The 19,089-nt window shown below is 43.2% G+C and overlaps 1 protein-coding gene across 2 annotated transcripts in view; it reads right to left on the minus strand.

Annotated features, from left to right (window-relative positions):
- The window catches only part of GLRA1 (glycine receptor alpha 1), a 103,957-nt gene that overhangs the window by 53,877 nt on the left and 30,991 nt on the right, over positions 1-19,089 (minus strand). For both annotated transcript variants that reach the window (XM_002804589.4, NM_001194497.1), the window contains exons 2-3: positions 15,232-15,359; positions 9,649-9,716 (exon numbers count right to left, since the gene is read on the minus strand). In XM_002804589.4, coding sequence (XP_002804635.1) covers positions 9,649-9,716; positions 15,232-15,359 — 196 coding nt within the window. The remainder of the gene's footprint in view (positions 1-9,648; positions 9,717-15,231; positions 15,360-19,089) is intronic.

A 19,089-nucleotide genomic window follows, 5' to 3' on the forward strand; every position in this document is an offset into this window, starting at 1 on the left:
CTCTCCTTGCATAGAGAAGAAGCCATGTGAGGACACAGTGAGAAGAAGGCTGTCTACAAGCCAGGAAAAGGACCCTCATTAGAGACCAACTCTGGTGGCACCTTGAGCTTGAACTTCTAGCCTCCAGAACTGTGACACAATAATTTTCTGTTGTTAAAGGCATCCAATCTGTGGTACTTTGTTATGGTAGCACGCACTAATACACCAGTGTTCAACCCTTTGGTGTATTGTTCTCTTGTGTGGCAAATGTGAAATTGTGTATTGTTATGGAAATGCAATGCTGAGCTACTACCTGAGGGAAAGCAGCCCTGGAGAGCCCCTAGATCTGCAGCAGACTTTAGATGAGCGATAAATGAAACATTATTGTCTAAAGATGTTAAGATTTTGGGGATTTGTTACTGCAGGAAAGCCTAGCTTATAGGACTAAAACAGAACTCTATCTCTAGAGCCTAATGCCAAATTTAGCAAATGTAAGACCTTAATTAATAAATGCAGTGGAAAGAACAAATGAATGAAGAGAGACCAGTAAAAATAAAAACAAGCAAAAAACAAAAGTGAAAACAAAACAACAACAAAAAATTCCAAAACCCAGAAGGGCATTTCCTTATGTTTGGGTGTTGGTGTCCCCACCCAAATCTAATCTTGAATTCCCATGTGTTATGGGAGGGACCTGTTGGGAGGTAATTGGATTATGGGGGTGGGTCTTTCCCATGCTGTTCTCATGATAGTGAATAAGTCTTAAAAGATCTGATAGTTTTAAAAAGAGGAGTTTCCCTGCACAAGTTCTTCTCTTGTCTGCTGCCATGTGAGACGTGCCTTTTACCTTCCACCATGATTGTAAGGCCTCCCCAGTGACATGGAACTGTAAGTCCAATAAAGCTCTTTCTTTTGTAAATGCCAGTCTTGGGCATATATTTATCAGCAGCATGAAAATGGACTAATACAGTAAATTGGTACCAGTAGAGTGGGGCGATACTGAAAAGATACTTGAAAACGTGGAAGTGACTTTGGGCACTGCTGAAAACATACCCGAAAATGTGAAATTAGGTAACAGGCAGAGGTTAGAACAGTTTGGAGGACTCAAAAGAAGACAGGAAAATGTGGGAAAGTTTGGAACTTCCTAGAGACTTGTTGAATGGCTTTGCCCAAAATGCTGATAGTAATATGGACAGTAAAGTCTAGGCTGAGGTGGTCTCAGATGGATATGAGGAACTTTTTGGGAACTGGAGCGAAGATGATGCTTGTTAGTTTGAGCACAGAGACTGGCAGCATTTTGCCCCTGCCCTAGAGATTTGTGGAACTTTGAACTTCAGAGAGATGATTTAGGGTTCTGGTGGAAGAAATTTCTAAGCAGCAAACCATTCAAGAAGTTACTTGGGTGCCATTAAAGGCACTCAGTTTTATAAGGGAAGCCGAGCATAAAAGTTTGGAAAATTTGCAGCCTGACAATGTGATAGAAAAGAAAAACCTATTTTCTGAGGAGAAATTGAAGAAATTTGCATAAGTAACGAGGAGCCAAATGTTAATCCCCAAGACAATGGGGAAAATGTCTCCAGAGCATGTCAGAGGTCTTCACAGCAGCCCCTCCCATCACAGGCCCAAAGGCCCAGGAGAAAATTGTTTCATGGGCCAGGCCCAGGGTCCCTGTGCTGTGTGCAGTCTAGAGACTTGGTGCCCTGTGTCCCAGCCACTCCAGCCATGACTAAAAGGTGCCAAACTACAACTCGGGTTGTTGCTTCAGAAGGTGGAAGCCCCAAGCCTTGGTGGCTTCCACATGGTATTGAGTCTGTGGGCGCACAGAAGTCAAGAATTGAGGTTTGATAACCTCTGCCTAGATTTCAGAAGATGTATGGAAATGCCTGGATGCCCAGGCAAAAGTCTGCTGCAGGGGTGGGGCCCTCATGGAGAACCTCTGCTAGGGCAGTGCAAAAGGGAAATGTGGGGTTGAACCCCCCACACAGAGTCCCCACTTGGGCACCTCCTAGTGGAGCTGTGAGAAGAGCGCCACTGTACTCCAGACCCCAGAATGGTAGATCCACTGACAACTTGCACTGTGAGCCTGGAAAAGCTGCGGACACTCAACGCCAGCCTATGAAAGCAGCCAGGAGGGAGGGTATACCCTGCAAGTCAAAGGGGCATAGCTGCCCAAGACCATGAGAACCCACCCCTTGCATCAGCGTCACCTGAATGTGAGACGTGGAGTCAAAAGAGATCATTTTGGAGCTTTAAGACTTGACTGTCCCACTGGATTTCAGATTTGCATAGGGTCTGTAACCCCTTTGTTTTGGCCAATGTCTCCCATTTAGAATGGCTGTATTTATCCAAAGCCTGTACCCCCATTGTATCTAGGAAGTAACTAACTTGCTTTTTTTTTTTTTTTGATTTTATTTTATTTATTTACTTATTTCTTTTAGACAGAGTCTCACTCTGTTGCCCAGGCTGGAGTGCAGTGGCACCATCTCCGCTCACTGCAACTTCTGCCTTCCGGATTCAAGCAATTCTCCTGCCTCAGCCTCCGAATAGCTGGGACTACAGGCTCACATCACCATGTCTGGATAATTTTTGTATTTTTAGTAGAGATGAGGTTTCACCATGTTGGCTAGGCATGAACCACTGTGCCTGGCCAACTAACTTGCTTTTGATTTTACAGGCTCATAGGTGGAAGGGACTTGCCTTGTCTTGGATGAGACTTTGGACTGTGAACTTTTGAATTAATGCTGAAATGAGTTAAGCCTTTGGGGGACTGTTGGGAAGGCATGATTGGTTTTGAAATGTGAGGACATGAGATTTGGGAGGGGCCAGGAGCAGAATGATATGGCTGTGTCCCCACTGAAATCTCATCTTGAATTTCCATGTGTTGTGGGAGGGTCCTGGTGGGAGGTAATTGAATTGTTGGGGCAGGTCTTTCCCAAGCTGTTCTTGTGACAGTGAGTAAGTCTCATGAGATTTGATGTTTATTATAAAGGAGAGTTTTCCTGCACAAGCTCTCTCTTTGCCTGCTGCCATCCACGTAAGATGTGACTTGTTCTTCCTCGCCTTTCACCATGATTGTAAAGCTTCCCCAGCCATGTAGAACTGTAAGTCCAATTAAACCTTTTCTTTTGTAAATTGCCCGGTCTTGGGTATGTCTTTATTAGCAGTGTGAAAATGGACTAATGCAAAGTCTCTGCTTTGGCTGACTAGTTTAGTAGTAAATAATCTTTTATATTTCTATAGCATTTACTAATGACTTGCATACCTATTACTCTGTGTGATCCTATACACCATTCTTATAGAGCCAGGTACCTGGGGGAACTGTATCTCAGAAGTGTTACATGGTGGCAGAGTGAGAACTCAAACCCTGGTCTCCTGACTCCTGGTTCAGGTCTCTGTCCGTTGCCCCTTAACGTCAAATAAGGCCAAACTTGTGGACTGTAGTTGCACAGGCTGTCATCAATCAGCAGGGGTCCTGGCCACCGTGCACCTGTCTTGTGCCAAGCTAGCCTGCTCCTTGGCAAGAGAGGCTGGAACACATGTTCTAATAATGGAAATACTAGGATTCATGCCCAAAGGATGTCAACACTCTCTCTCTCTCTCTGTCTGTCTCTCTCTCTTGTGTTTATATACAGTTTTACACAAATTCCAGCAATATATAAGTCCCTTAATGTGCACACATGTATAGTCATACTCCTGTACTGATACATTTAAACACTCTTTTACTTATTCAGTTGTATTCATATGCACCCACATTCACATTCACATGCACATGCACATACACACACGTAAACATGCCTACTCAAATGCAGATACATACTTAAATATCTTTTTATATATTCACAAATATCCACATACAAATACCCAAAGAAAATAATACACTCCATGCACATTCGTTCTTAAGTACTTTCATATCTCCCACATATATGCAAACTCACGGATACATGTGTATTCATATGTACAGATTTCCACATATACAAATATAACCACAGAAATACACATAGTTATATCCATACCTATAGATGATCATACACATTTCTCTTTGAAGTTACATGTCTACACATGTTCAAATTAGCATCACATATACACACGTCTATGTATGCCACTGCACAATTCCACAGTCCCACAATATACACCTCCACATACACACTACACAGATCCATAGATGCTCCAGTGCACACACTTATGCACACGTGTCCAGACAAGCTAGAGGTTTTCATCTGAGTTTTAGCTCTTTGTAGACTACCAGAGGGGTTGCTCTAGATCAGGACTCTCTTTCCTCTTTTCCTTTGTACATTTCTTTCTTTTTCTTTTTCCTTTTTTTTTTTTTTTTTGAAGCAGTGCCTCACCCTGTCTTGGACCCTTGGTACCTTGCCCAGGCTTGAGTGAAGCAGCATGGTCACAGCTCACTGCAGCCTTGACCTCCTAAGGCTCAGGTGATCTTCCTGCCTCAGCCCCTGCTCCAGGAGTAGCTGGGACTACAAGCATGTGCCACCATGCCCGGCTAATTTTTTTTTTCTTTTTAGTAGAGACAGGGTTTCACCATTTGCTCAGGCTGGTCTTGAACTCCTGGGCTCAAGCAATCTGCCCACCTCGGCCTCCCAAAGTGCTGGGATTATAGGTATGAGCCACTGTATGTGGCCTCCCTTGTACATTTCTGTTTCAACTTTTACCTTCCTCTTGCTGCACAGACTCAGAGAGAGTCCTGGAGAAGGTCAGATAAAGGACAGGCAGTCTCAGCCCTCTCCTTGTCAGGACTGGATAGAGACCCCTGTTGCTTTGCTGGCTGCCTCTCTGCTCTCAGGTCTGTTAGCTCCGGTGAATAAAGCCAGATCCTGGGAGGCAGGCAGTTAGGCCTGGGGACTCCAGCTGTTTATAGAGCTGCTATGCACTCCTGCTGTTTCTGGAGAACAAACACAGCCTGGAAAGTTTCTGACACCAGGACGATGTCCATATTACCTTGGACCCGTGGTACACACTAGCTCTTTGTGTGGTTGGAGAGGCAGAGCCCAGGCTGGAAGTCAGGGAGCCTGGGCTGACCGTGCCACTAATTAGCTGCGTGTGTGTGTCTATGGGCAAGTGCAATCCTCTCTCTGGCCTCCAGTTTCTATGTCTGTTCAAGCTCAAGTTCCCTTTTATCTAATTCTCTGTGATGAAAGGAGACAAGGAAGGCCTGAGTAGTCCCAAACATTCAGGAATTAAATATTTACATTTGGCTTAGGAGACCATGCATTGAGTTCAAGTTCTACCCTTGCTACGTATTAGGAAGATAACTTAACTTTTCTGATCCTCAGCTTTCTCATCTGTAAACTGGAGATAACCTTTCCCACTTTATGGGGGTTGTTATCAAGCCTAAATTAGGTGGTGGATACAGAAGTGCTCTGTTCACTGTCTGGTGTGTAGCAGCATATAATAAGTTCTTCAAGAACAAGTTGTTTTTCTTGTTTTCATGCTAATACCAGTTTCCCAAAGATACTTTGAGTGACAAGAAAAGAGGCTTGGATGGGACAGGCATCCAAAAGTTTTGATTGGTGGAATCCAGAGGGAAAAGAAGCTGAAGGGAGGGGAACTAGTGACCACTGCAGACAGCGTCAGACCCGTGTTTCTATCACACGTGTTTCATGCTGTGTGACCTTGCTCAAATGACCTTACCATTCTAACCACCAGATTCTCTCTCCAGAAAATAGAGAGCCAGACTGGACAATTTCTTAAGTTTTTTTTTTAATCTGAGACTTTTTCCCCATATCATCTGTAAAGTAAGTTAAACACACAAATAATTAAGAAGCCAATGGAAAAAAATCATAGTACATAAGCCTTCATTTAACATCATCGACAGGTTATTGGGAACAGACTTTTAGTGAAATGACATACAGCAGTTTATCAAATAATGTTGTTTTGTTATAAGGTTGACGAGAAAATTGGTCTTGTTATAGTCATTTCGTTGAAAGTTGCAGGTTGTAAGAACCTATTGGTGATGTTAAGTGAGATCTTACTAGATTATGAAATGTGCAAGCTTGGAAATAGCACCCTCTGCCCTACTTTGGTTTAACTGTAATAAATAGGGAGAAAACTGTGTCATTTATGGTCTACCTTCAAGGCAGCACATCATAACTGATCCTTCATTTCCTGTCAGAAGATTATTTCTACTCCAGAGGACCATCTCCTCTAGGGTCCTTTGTTGATTATCTCCATTATCATTACTTACTATTTTCTCTTAAGGGGAGCGGGGCATGGCATGATATTGGGTTGGGTTTCCACTTTTGATGCACTTAGACTGTTGCTTACGTGTACTTTGTAGGTCCTGGTTCTCCAGTTTCTTTAGTTGGTGCTCTTTGGAGTTACAGCAGTGTGGCACGGCACAAACACTTATCTATAGGTTATGAGAACTGGATCTTAATCCTTGCACAGTCACTAAGTAGCTTTGTGATAGGATCTGTACAGATCTCCATTTCCTCAGTTGTAAAATGGGGAACATAGCATGCCTACTTTACAGAGTGGTTGTAAGACTACATATTTGGTGAAGGAATCACGTGAGAGTGTGAAAGTGAAAATGTGCTGAAAATGATAAATGGCATGTAACAGTAGCTGGCTCATTGCATGTGCACTTTGTGTCAGGCACTGTGCTTCGCACTTTCCATGCTTTATCTCTTAATACTCACAGCAGGCCATAAGGTGGATGCTACCGGCATCCCTATTTTTAACAGATGAGAAAGCCAACTTTAAAATACCTTGGCCAAGATCACAGAGCTGAGCCTCAAATTTTGTCTGGGCATTGAAGACTGTGTCTAATTACTCTGCTACACTGTTTCTGTAGAAAGCAAAATGCAGCAGAAGTGAAGTCTGGAAAGGCAGTCAGAAGACGTGGGGTGGGAAATGGGGGGTGAGGGTTGTGGGGGTGGGGGTGGAGAGGAGAGGAGGAAGAAACCAAGGCTCAGAGAAGTCTAAGGATTGTTCAAGATTACACAGGAAATCATCAATGATAATGTTGGGACTGCAGTGTCCAGAGTCTCCATCATCATCACCATCATCAAAAATGTTTCGTGAGCCTTTACAAAGCATATACAATGATAACCATTTTTCTAGGCTGGGAATGGTGGCTCACATCTGCAATCCCAACACTTTGGGAGGCCGAGGTGGGTGGATCACATGAGGCCAGGAGTTCGAGACCAGCCTGGATGACATGGCAAAACTCCATCTCTATTAAAAATACAAAAATTAGCTGGGCCTGGTGGTGCATGTCTGTAATCCTAGCTACTCGGGAGGCTGAGGCACAAGAATTGCTTGAACCCGGGAGGCGGAGGTTGCAGTGAGCCGGGATCGTACCACTGCACTCCAGCCTGGGCAACAGGGTGAAACTCTGTCTCAAAACAAAACAAAACAAAACAAAACAATTTTTCTCTACACACTACACATAATAACTTAATGATATCAGTATGTTAATTACCATTGGGATTTTACAGATGAAGAAACTGAGGCTTAAAGACGTGAAGCAAATAAGCTCCTCGCAGACAGAGTGAGCTCAGTGTATGTGACTCCAGAGCTGGGCTTTTAGTCACCACAGGAAGTAAGGCTATATCTTTCTTTTTTAGGAATCTGTTTGAAGGAATTAGGTCTGTGTTTGGTCATTATTGGGAAATGAGTGCAGATATGTGCACTTGTCCTCAAATAACCAGGTCCTTTACAGAACCAGGTGGTCCACTCCCTGACTTGGCTTGATAACCATTTACCATTGAGGAAAAAGAGTGGAAGTGTCAACATTTACTGTACATATTATGATTAATACAAATGTCAACATGCTTCTGATCTTGGAGGAGGGGAGGAAAAGCAGAGGGGTTCATTAAGAGTGCTTGTAAGATATCCATTCAAAGGTGGAAAAAAAGTGGCTATTTATTTGACCTGGATATCCAGTGAAAAGCACCCATGTTTGTTCCTAGCTAACAAGTGGAACCATCTCCATTTGGAGATAAGAGGCCTGTTACTTTCGGGAGTTTCACCAGTTGTCCTTTGAATGTAGGCATGATCTTCTTGACCATATCAAGACAGGCCTGTTTGCAAAAGGACAGCTTCTAGACCATTTGCCACCTCATCTTGAACTCAGTGATTTTTGCCAGTCTGGGACTGAAAGGTTGGATGTAATCCCCATAAAGGGTTAGAACCAAATACTGGTTTTAATTGATAAGCAATATAATTGATTTGGTTTATTTATTTTAAAAAAACTGTTGAGTATCTGTTATTCAATCACTGTGCTAGCTGCTGAGGTTCCCACAGGAAATGAGACAAGAAACCAGCCCCCATATAACTTACAGTAGAGTGACAGGAGGGACACATAAGCAGGTTGGTACAGTGGTAATTGTAAGTGGCAAGTGCTATTGTGGAAACTGTAAAATGTGTCATGAGAATGGACAGAAGGGACCCATGCCAGCCTTGGGTGAAGAGCACACGTGAACTCACACACATGACGTGCATGTTAGAATGGGGAGGCTTTCTGTGGAAATAATTCTAAGCTGAGTCTTAAAGGAGAATAGGAATTGGCAAGGGAAAGGAGGCTGGAGTGGGTGCTCTGGGCAGTGGCCTAGCAGCAATCACCAGAAGCCTGTAAAGCAGGGAGTGAGGGACAACCTGGCTAGAGAGCTGTAAGCAATCGGTGCAGCTAGAGGATGCAGCGGGAGAGGGAGGAGATGAAGCAGGGTTATTCACAGGGAGCTTCCTCAGCTTTGCAAAAGAATTTGGGTTTAACACTGAGGGTGATGGGGGAGCCATAGGAAAGATTTAAATCGGGGCAGTGGAGTGGTTAGATTTGTGTTTTGGAAAGGCTAGTATGGGAAAAGGTAGACTGGAAGGGGGCAAGTTGGAAGCCAGCGAGAACCCTTTGCAGTCATGTAAGCAAGCCACGATGGAAGCCTGAACTAGATTAGGGGCGGGTGGATGTCCAGAAATTGATAGGTTAGAGTTAACTTTAGGCTGCCCTGATTATTTTTTTTCACAAGCTAGATCACTTCCTTAACATAAATACAATTGACTTTTCTGTTGAAAAAGCAAAAAAGTCTGAGAAAAGTTTAAAAATACCATTATACTTATTCATAATTACTAATTTAATATTCACCCTTGCAGACATTTGAAAAATATATAAATACTGTAGGAAGAAAATAAAAATTATTCATAAGTTTATAATTCAGAGATAATCACTGTCACAATTTTGGTATTTTTTTCCTAGGCATTTCTTCTAGTGTAATGGATTTATTTTAAACTTTTTTACTGTGAAAAGTTTTAAACATATTCAACAGTAGAGGAAATGTACAATTAACCCAATATACCCACTTCAGCTTCTATAACCAGCAGTCTTCTGCCATTCTGCAGTTGAATGTTAAACTTAAAAACAGGTCTTCACATTTTCTTTTACTCTAAAAATTTGACTTGTGTAATTTTGTTCTTGTAATCCTGGGCGTTTGGCAGATGCTTACCCTGCTAGCTCTTTGGCAATTTTCAGATGTTATGTATTCATTCAAAACGTTTAATGTGACAGTAAAAACATCTGAGCCTCATGGTATACCACTGGAGACTTGAAAAAAACCCAGCTGATTCCCCACTTCCTTGATGGAGACCAATGCAGAGGATAAGTATTTCATGGAGAGATATCCCCAGCAGGAACTAACAGCTTGTGTTTTGACTACTCACCATGGTTGTCTCAGCAATGGAACCAAAGCTGTTGATGAAAATGTTGCAGCTCACGTTCACTGGGGGACCTGCCAATCAAGAGAGATTCCTGCTTAACCCCATGGCCATGGAAGAACCCACAGGGTAGGACTCATTCCCAGAACACTGACTTCTGGAATGGATCGCCTTTGGTGGAGGAGATCCTTGCTTACTCTCCACCCCACCCCCAAGCACCTGGGATTCCCAGCTACCATTTAACATCTCTATGCCAGATTTCCTGGTCCCCAAGTGAGCACCAGGTACAGAACACCAGAGGCTGAGCTGAAATGTACTTTCATTAACACAGGATAATTCATCATCCGCCATATGGTTGAAATTCCTTCCCCAAGTCCCATCGGCTGCCTTTCAGCCACAAATTAGTGGCTGAAATATATTTATGGCTACAACATTTGGAAGCCATCTTGGGAATTACAAGGAACAGCAAGCTCCTTGCCTTGAACTTATGAACCAAGAATGATTGTCTGAAAGGCATTGATGGGAATTACCAGCTGAGGAATTCAGAAGGAACCTCCGGGGAAGTCCACAGACTTTGTTAAATACTTTCCGAGCAAGTCTTCTGAATCCTACTGCAAAGCGTAGGAAAGAAATGCAGGCTTATTTACTGCTTTGCTATCTCATTGCTAGAGGAAATGTTGTCTCACTGAAGCCCAATCTCTTCACTTTATACTATTAATTATAGCAGTTGCCATTTACTAAACATTAGGGGGGTTACTGCTGTGCTGAGAGTATTATTAACATCATTTCATTTCATCCTTTCAGCAACTCCAGGAGAAGGTATGGTTATTACCTTCATTTTACAGAAGAGAAAACAGAGGCTCAGAGAGGTTATTTGTTCATGGCTACATAACTAGTAAATGGGTGAGTCAGAGTTTGAGTTCAGATTTGTCTAACTCCAAGGGTGCTCATCTTAATGGCTATTCTGCAGGAAACAGGTTTAGAGGAAGGAAGGGGCATGGTCCCGATGACACAGACAGTGGCAGAGTCCAGAATTTTCAGCAAGGGGTTTCCAAATAAGCTGACAAAAAGGGCTGACATAAAATAACCAAAGAAAAATGTGAGACTATGGGTAAGAGTGGTAAAAGCAGCAGGAGTCCAGGCAAGAGAAGTTCTGGAGAATGAGGCAGGAAAGACCTCAGAAAGGTGATGACCTGGAGATGACTTTGAAGGTGAATAGGACTTGGATAAATGGTCACAGCCCTTCACATGAAGATTGTAATTTGCAATTTGTGATTTTCTTTTCAGATTTACTTTCTTGATTCCTATGAGTTACTGAGGTAGGCAGGGCAGAATTCTTGTTCCTACTTGACAAAGGTAGCACCAAGAATTTTAGTAACTCACCTAGGCTCATTCAACTAACAAGTGGTAGAACCAGGACTTGAACCAAAGTTTTCTCATTGTGGAAAGAAGAAAGTAGATATGTCCTTATGCCCTCTGGAACCCATTGCATTCTGTCCCTCTTGAAAAAGTAGCCTAAGCATTTTGCTCAAATTAAGCTAGGATCAGAAGTCTTGGCATATAGGAGGGGACTCAGTCTTGGGATGAGAATCTAGGTTTTTCCTTCAAGGGATTATCAGTATCTCTGGGTTTTGGACATAACTCCAGCACTCACTGGTTGGTTGAGCTTGGCAATGCCTTTTCTCTGACCTGGGCCTCAATTTCCTCATCAATCTGGAGAGAGAGTAGCTCTTGATCTAGGCAGTCAGTCTCAGCTTCAGTGATGTGGAATTCCTTTATGGAAGCTATCCATTTGCATTTCAGGGTTGTAAGATTTTAGGGCTGGAAGGTTTCTTAAAGGTCACCTCATCAATTTCTCCTCAAACTGAAGTGCAGACAGGTTTATCTGCAGTAGAATCATCTGGGAACCTGTTAAACTACAGATTCTTTGGCCCAACCCATACTAGGTGAAACCAAATCTCTGAGGTTAGCCCAAGAGTCTAGTGTTCAGAGAGCTACCTGGGTGAGTCTCATGTACAGCCAGGTTTGGGGACCACTGCTGTAGACCAGCTACCCATTCAAGGCTGAGCGCCTGAATACTTCCAGCAGTGGGAAACTCATTTTTTCTTGAGCAGCCCTTTCCATAGTTGGATAGCTCTGTCTGCAAAAATTTTTTTCCTTGTGCTGAGTGGAAGTCTGCCTCCTTGTCACTTCCACCTAAACAAAGGTCAGGTGGAAAAAACCTGAATGGTCAGGATTTTTCTCCTTCATTTAGACTCAGACCCAGGTTTTTTTTGTTGTTGTTGTTGCCTCATGCCATTAAGATACCCCAAGGAGTTACTGCCTATGCCTTGAAATGATGTGCACAGAGTTCCCATCCAGTCCCTGCAAGTGTCTGGCACTGTGACTCCAATTATAAATTAGTTTCTGATTTATGTGTGTGAGAGGGTGCCAGCCAAAAGGATCCTATGGGGAGGTGTGGTTCATTGAAATAAATCTGAAATTAAATTATCCTTGAGAAAATTACAATTCAGCTGCCTTTGGCAGCAGGATAATGTATATATTTCATTAAATATTAAAGTTTAATTTTGCTTTTTTTTTGGTATGTATTTGCATTGGGCTGTGCCCCTGATCCTAGGAGCCATTATAATACACAAAGTCATAAAGAAGACACAGAGTGACAGAGCTGGAATGGCATAGTCCTGCTGGATCATTTTACAGATGCAGAAACAGAGGCTGAGATACAGTAAGTGTCTCATTTGGGGTCATGCCTGTCAGGTAAGTAGAGGGAGGACTGGAATGCTGTTTTAGTGCCCTTTACTTCCACCTCACAGTGTCTTTGCCATTGTACTCTGCAGAGTGTGCTTGGTATTCCCGGCTACCCGTGTTTTCACGAGGGTCAGGAGCAGGGAAAATTTCTAGCACTTAAGGCAGCTGCTGCGTGATGGATCCCTCCGTAGAGTTTTTAAACGATACCGACCTCTTTCTATCATGTTGGAGTCATAGGGGCCCTGATCCTCAATGGCCTTTTCAGGAACTCTATGGTTTGTATGGGGTTTTGGGGAATCTGATTTGTGTCGGTGGAAGCAGGAAAGGCATCAAAGGGCTCAGGGGCAGAAAATCCTCTTGGCAATTCTTCAGGCCTCAGCACAAAGGAGGGCAGAGAAAACTTCTTAGCTCCTGCGGTGGGGCTCCAGGAAGCTGCACCTCATTCTCAGTCAGGTGGGGGTTGAGGGAGTTAAGGCTAGTGCAGGGTTGAGAGGTGCCTAAAAGATGAACTGGTTCTGTAGATATTGGGCCCAAGTGTTCTGAGTAAGGTTCTCAGAGTGGGAAGGTTGGAAGGGCCTTGATTCAGTGGTCAGGATAAAATTTTATTTCTTAAAAATGTCCACTTCCAAGTAAGTAAATAAATAAATGAACAAATAAATAAATAAATCACTATTATTAGAAAAAGAATTAAGTTAGAGTAACTGGGTTCAAGTCTCTGGTTTTGACAGCATGACTTGAAAAATTCACTTAACTACTCTAAGCCCTAGCATATTTGTGGGCTCATTTATTTATTTATTCATTCCTTTATGAAGGTTTACTGGGGCTTTTCTATGTGTCAAGTACAGTGGTATGCACAAAGAATAATACATAAACTCTGGATGCACCCACATTCAACAGTTGAACGAGTTCCTCTCTCAGAGCAAGACCATGGCGCCTCTACATAGGATGGAGTTCTGAGAGAGCCCACCAGGGGGCGTGGTGGACTAGAATTCCTAAAAGCAGCGAGGGACAGAGGATGCAACCTGGTTGTCAAGGGCCCTAACCAGTTCTTGGAAGTGTTTGATTTGGCCGACAAGGTTTTTAAAAGAGACGACTTAGTTGTCAATTTGCAAGATTTCAGATAAAACCTCAGACTCAAGTCTTGTATTGGAAGGCCTGGCTGTACAGGGTCTGCATTCCTGCCTGACAGCTATCAACAAGAGCTGAGAAGTGGCTACCCTTAGATAAGCCCTATGTTTTCTGGTTTTATTTTCTTGTCTCCACCCCGCTTCATTCATATACTATAGTTGTCTTGCCCCTCTAGGTATCAGAGATTGTGACCCTGGTGAAGGCTTGAGCTGAGTGTGCTGGGGGCAGCAACGTTGTTCTTGACTTACCTGTCCTTGGGGTTATGCTAACAATGCTGGAAGCTATGGCCTCAGGAACAAGGTGCAGGGGGAGTGAAGGAGCCTTGAGGTAAACGGGGGAGAGTGGGCCCAAACAGAGACCTGGGTGCATCTCCCAGAACATTTTCTATTTGCAGAGTTGTGCGGAGCAAGCACTCTGAGAAGGGGACTGAGAGCAGGGGGAAAGTGAGCAAATATTAGGAAGCTGTTACCACCTGTCACATGCCTTGTTTAGTCTTGAACGTGAGCTAAAGGAACAGTGAGGAAGGGCACCTGAAATCAAGGCTTGTCTAGGAGGCTGGCTGCAGGTCCTTGGAATAAGATTTTTGCTAGGGTGCTGGGAGGAAGGTCAGAGTGCATAGGCTGCCAAGGAGGTCCTTAAGACTGCACCTGCAGGGTTCTGCTTGGCAGTTTGAGATGGCTGCAACTTCCTGAGGCATCAGTAAACAAAGGGAACTAGTCTCTTGGTTATAGACACTAAGTTCCCACAGGATTGTGAGAGGTAAAAGAACCTTTTCAGATCATCTGAGTGGAGTTTGTGAACTGGCAACCCATAGGGCATATGTGGGTCACAAACATGTTTTATTTGAATTTACATGTTTTAGGAATTAGGTAGTCTCACAGAGATCTCAGTATCTGGCTCTTCTTGGAATACTTGATGTTCTGGCAACATGGGGCCTACATTTCTGCAGGGCAACTAGAGACTGGGGCTAAGGAGAGGCTGCCCCTGTAGAGGAGCCTGTACCTCTATTTATTCATAGTCTCTACCACTCCCTATTGTCTTACTCTTGGTTTGCCTCACTGATTTAAGTTATCAACCCTGGTAGGCATTTGAAATTATGACTCTGATTTAGACTAAAATTTTTCAAAATTATTTGTTAGCCCATGGGAAACTTTCAGCTGAAGAATTTTGGTTGGGACCCCATTATTGAAAATAAAAGTGGAGCTGCTTGGGGAGGAGCAGCGTGGGCTTGCTCATCATGCCCTCTGCTTCTCCTTTGGGGGCACCTGATGGAAGCCTGAAAGCTCCGGGAAGCGTATGTTTAAAAGCTGCCGAAGTAACCAAGCCCATCACTGCGCAGATGAAGAAACTGATGCCCAAAGAAAGGGAGAGACTCATCATCTAAGCTCAGAGAATAAACTCGAGCCCAAACTTGAACCCATTTCTCCACGTTCCATGTTTATCCTTCTTCCCATTATACAAGAGGTAGCAGATAGTTTTTAATTCACTTTTGGACTCCTGGAAACCAGAGGTGCTGTTAAATTGAGTCCTCTGAGGCTTTGTCTGGGCTTGGCGGGAGAAAAGACTGAATTGATTAAGAATATCTGCCTTGGGTAGAGGAAAGAGTCATGAGATTCACACTGTGTATTTACTATCTGCGTCAATACCATGCAGCTTGCTGCTTTAATGTGGGAAAGCATTTCCCTGTGGGTCTGGAAGGAATGTTTTCTCTACCTTTAAAATTGGGCCTGATCCTGGCGTCATATCCGGAGGTTCTCCCCATTAACTTATCCAGGAAATCCGAGGGTGACATAGGCTTGGGTGCGGAGCGAGCAGCTTCAGCCTCCTTAGAAGCAGCAAGGCTAAGGAGGAAGAGAGGAAAGCAAAAGGTTAATGATGGCTCTTTCTCACACTGTGATCAGATCCCAGCCTTGTCCAACCTCTGTAGAACCACAAGAGTGTTCTTAGCTGGAGAAATGGGTAATATGGGTCCTTAATGAGGTAAGGCCCCGGTTAAATTGTTTACCCAGCCCAAATATCAGCCAGCATGGTATCCTGGCAGGCAGCCAAGTGTCTGATTGATGCTGAGAAGTCACTGACATTTTTAGGGCTTCATCTCTGGGATTTTGAGTAACCACACTTGGCAGCTGGGTGTCCCTGGGAGAGAAGAGTGGAGGGTGAGTCTTTTGGTAGACCTAACCCTGTGTTGGGCAACTGCACTCTCATAGGTCCATGGAGACACACAGACAGAAAGGATGTTAGAGATCAAATAATTTACCGTTTCCTCAAGGTTTATTTTCAGAATCAGAGTCACCAATTTTTTAAAAAGTTGCAAAGTCAGATGCATTCTGGAACACAAATTTTATCAGGCATTTTTACCTCAAGTCTCCTCAGAAGCTTTGACAAGCTTATGTGCTTGTGCTTATGGGATCACTGTCTCAAAAAACATATACTTCAGAAAATCTCACTTGGGAAATTGAGGCCCAGTTAGCAGAAGGGACTGATGTAGGACCCAGAGTAAATCAGTAGTAGCCTACTTCACTGTATCGAGAGTTAGGTGATTAGAAATCAGACTGTGGGGATGCATCACACTGTTTCTGTCACCCCTCTCCCACCCCACACCCATTCAACAAAGTGGCTTTAGGGCCCCATTCATACCACAGTATGAATTACTCATGTATTAAGAACGTGACCCTCCCTCTGCCAAACTCTTTATTTATTTATTTAATTTTAAGTTCTGGGATACATGTGCAGAATGTGCAGGTTTGTTACATAGGTATACATTTGCCATGGTGGTTTGCTGCACCTATCAACCTGTCATCTAGGTTTTAAGCCCCTCTTGCATTAGGTATTTGTCCTAATGCTCTCCCTTCCCTTGCCCTCCACCACCCTACAGGCCCTGGTGTGTGATGTTCCCTTCCCTGTGCCCATGTGTTCTCATTGTTCAACTCCCACTTATGAGTGAGAACATGCAGTGTTTGGTTTTCTGTTCTTGTGTTAGTTTGCTGAGAATGATGGTTTCCAGCTTCATCCATGTCCCTGCAAAGGACATGAACTCATTCTTTTTTATGTCTGCATAGTATTCCATGGGGTATATGTGCCACATTTTCTTTATCCAGTCTATCATTGATGGACATTTGGGTTGGTTCCAAGTCTTTGCTATTGTAAATAGTGCTGCAGTAAACATACATGTGCATGTGTCTTTGTAGTAGAATGATTTATAATCCTTTGGGGTATGTATACCCAGTAATGTATTGCTGGGTCAAATGGTATTTCTGGTTCTAGATCCTTGAAGAATTGCCATACTAAACTCTTAAAGCATATAGATTTCAATAAGAGTCAATGTTGGAGTCTCAAAGGTTGAAGAACACTAATTTGGGTTGCTTTGGGCAACTGAGCTTTCCTAGTAGTGAAATTATATCCAGGAGATAGTTAGGAGCCATGAGCAGCACTGACATGTGCTTGTGGGACTGGGATGTTGGAGGAAATGCATAGAGATATGAATGTGTGTGTGTGTGTGTGTGTGTGTGTGTGTAAGGTGGAAGCTTCTGTCACCTAGCCAAGCAGCGCATAACGTTCCCCAAGGATTTGTACCCAACCTGTCTTGTTCTTCCTCTCGGCTTCTTTTCTGGTCTCATCAGTTGTAACTGTTTAAGCAATCAGTTAATAATGGATGACTCTCAAATCTGTCACCACCCTGGCCTCTTCTTTAAAACCCCCTTCCTAATTTGAAAACACCTGTGGGACACATTTATCTCAATGTTCTGCCAGTGTCTCAAATTCATCTCCTAAACTGAACTCTACAGCTTCCTTCCCAGACTTGCTCCTTTAAATCAGTTTCCCCAGATGACATCAATATACTTCCGCTCTCTATGATTAGAAGCCTCAGAGCCGTCTTGTCTCCTTGCTCCTCCACCCCCTCAACACCCATAAACTCACTCACCAGGTGCTGATGTAGTTATCTGTGTTTGTGTTTTAAGAGCAGGAGTCATGGTGGTTTTATTTATTATTTGTTTGTTTGTTCTTTCATTCCCCACTGTGTCTACCATGGTGTCTCATACTTAATTGGTGCTCAGTAATTGCACAGTGAATGAATGAATGAATAATGTGCTACTTTAATTAATCAAATATCCTGGCTAGTAAAAAGTGTTCATAAATATTTATACATGGATTAACAATTTTAAAATAATTAGACTATTATACACAGTAATGGAAAATACTGAAAGCAATCTGGCATTGCTTTGAAGATTCAGAGGGTATTCTAGGACTCTCTAGACACTCTTACTCTTGCTTAATAATCTGAAGATCCTTACTCATATCCTGGGGAGCTAATTTTGATGGACAGGTAAGGAACAAATGCGCTTTAGTTTCTTTGTGTGTGTCTATGGATGTAGGTGAGTTTGTGTGATGTGGGCAGGTTTCTAGGTATGACTGTATAGACGTGTTATGTATACAGATGGATGGATGTGTATGGATGTATGTGGAGACTAGAGTGTGCATGGTGGTGTTTGCAGATGCATAGTGAATTGGGTCACATAGATATCTGCAAAATGTGAATTTCTGTGTTCATGTGTATGTATGTCAAGTATCACATTTAGTATGGGCATTTTTTGTGTGTATATGTGAGGTGTCTGTATATGAGCTGTATATATACATGGGATACAGGCTGTGAATGTGTAAAATGCTTCTGTAGATGTATGTCTGTGATGTGCATATTGCATGTGTTTGTTTTTGAAATGTACTGTGAAACATAATATAGAATAATGCAAGAGAGTGAAAAGAACAGATGATTTGGAATTCATCCTGTTTTAGTCATTTATTAGCTGTGCTACCTTGGGAAAGTTACTTAACCTGTCTGAGGAGCTTTAGTTTTCTTACCTGTCAAATGAGTTTTGCATGAGGAATAACTGAGGTAGCATAGTTAAAAATACCTAGGACTGTTCTTAGAACACAGCAAGCGCTCGAAACATTGTTTTTCTCTTTGTGGCATGGTGTGTGTGTGTGTGTGTGTGTGTGTGTGTGTGTGTGTGTTTGAAGCAGTTCAGAGCGGGTCTGGGGCTGCTCCTTGTCTCACAGCGCTTTCAGCTGCACCATGGAGCCCACATGGCTGGAAAGCCCCCCCAGATGCTTCCCATGGCCCACAGTTGGGGCCACCGTCCATTCAGCACTGGACTCATGGCTGCTGTGTGCCTCTGGTGTGGGCAGAGGGGACCACAGGCATGCAATTAGTGATTTATGACTTTTCTGCTGTTATAATTCACTTCCAGAACCTCTCTAGAAGTGGCAGTTATGAAGCTTTCATAAGCTCCCTTACTCTCTCCAACCCCTCCTCTCTGATAATAAGATTTGGGAACGTAGTACTCCCTTCCAGCAGTTCCTGGAGCACAAGTGATCTCTTGGCCCTTAGGTCTCTCTCATAAGCCTCAATCCTATTAGGCAGTAAAGTGGGAGAATGAATTTGCCCCAAATTATCCCATACCATTTGCTATTGCCATAACATGCCATTTAATACCAGAATCCTCCCCAAAGCTGAAGAGTCTTCTGGTTATTCTAACTTGCATGTCTGGAATAAGGTATTTGCAGTCTGGTCAC

This window comes from Macaca mulatta, chromosome 6 (genome assembly GCF_049350105.2).
Source record: "Macaca mulatta isolate MMU2019108-1 chromosome 6, T2T-MMU8v2.0, whole genome shotgun sequence".
Classification (NCBI taxonomy): domain Eukaryota; kingdom Metazoa; phylum Chordata; class Mammalia; order Primates; family Cercopithecidae; genus Macaca; species Macaca mulatta.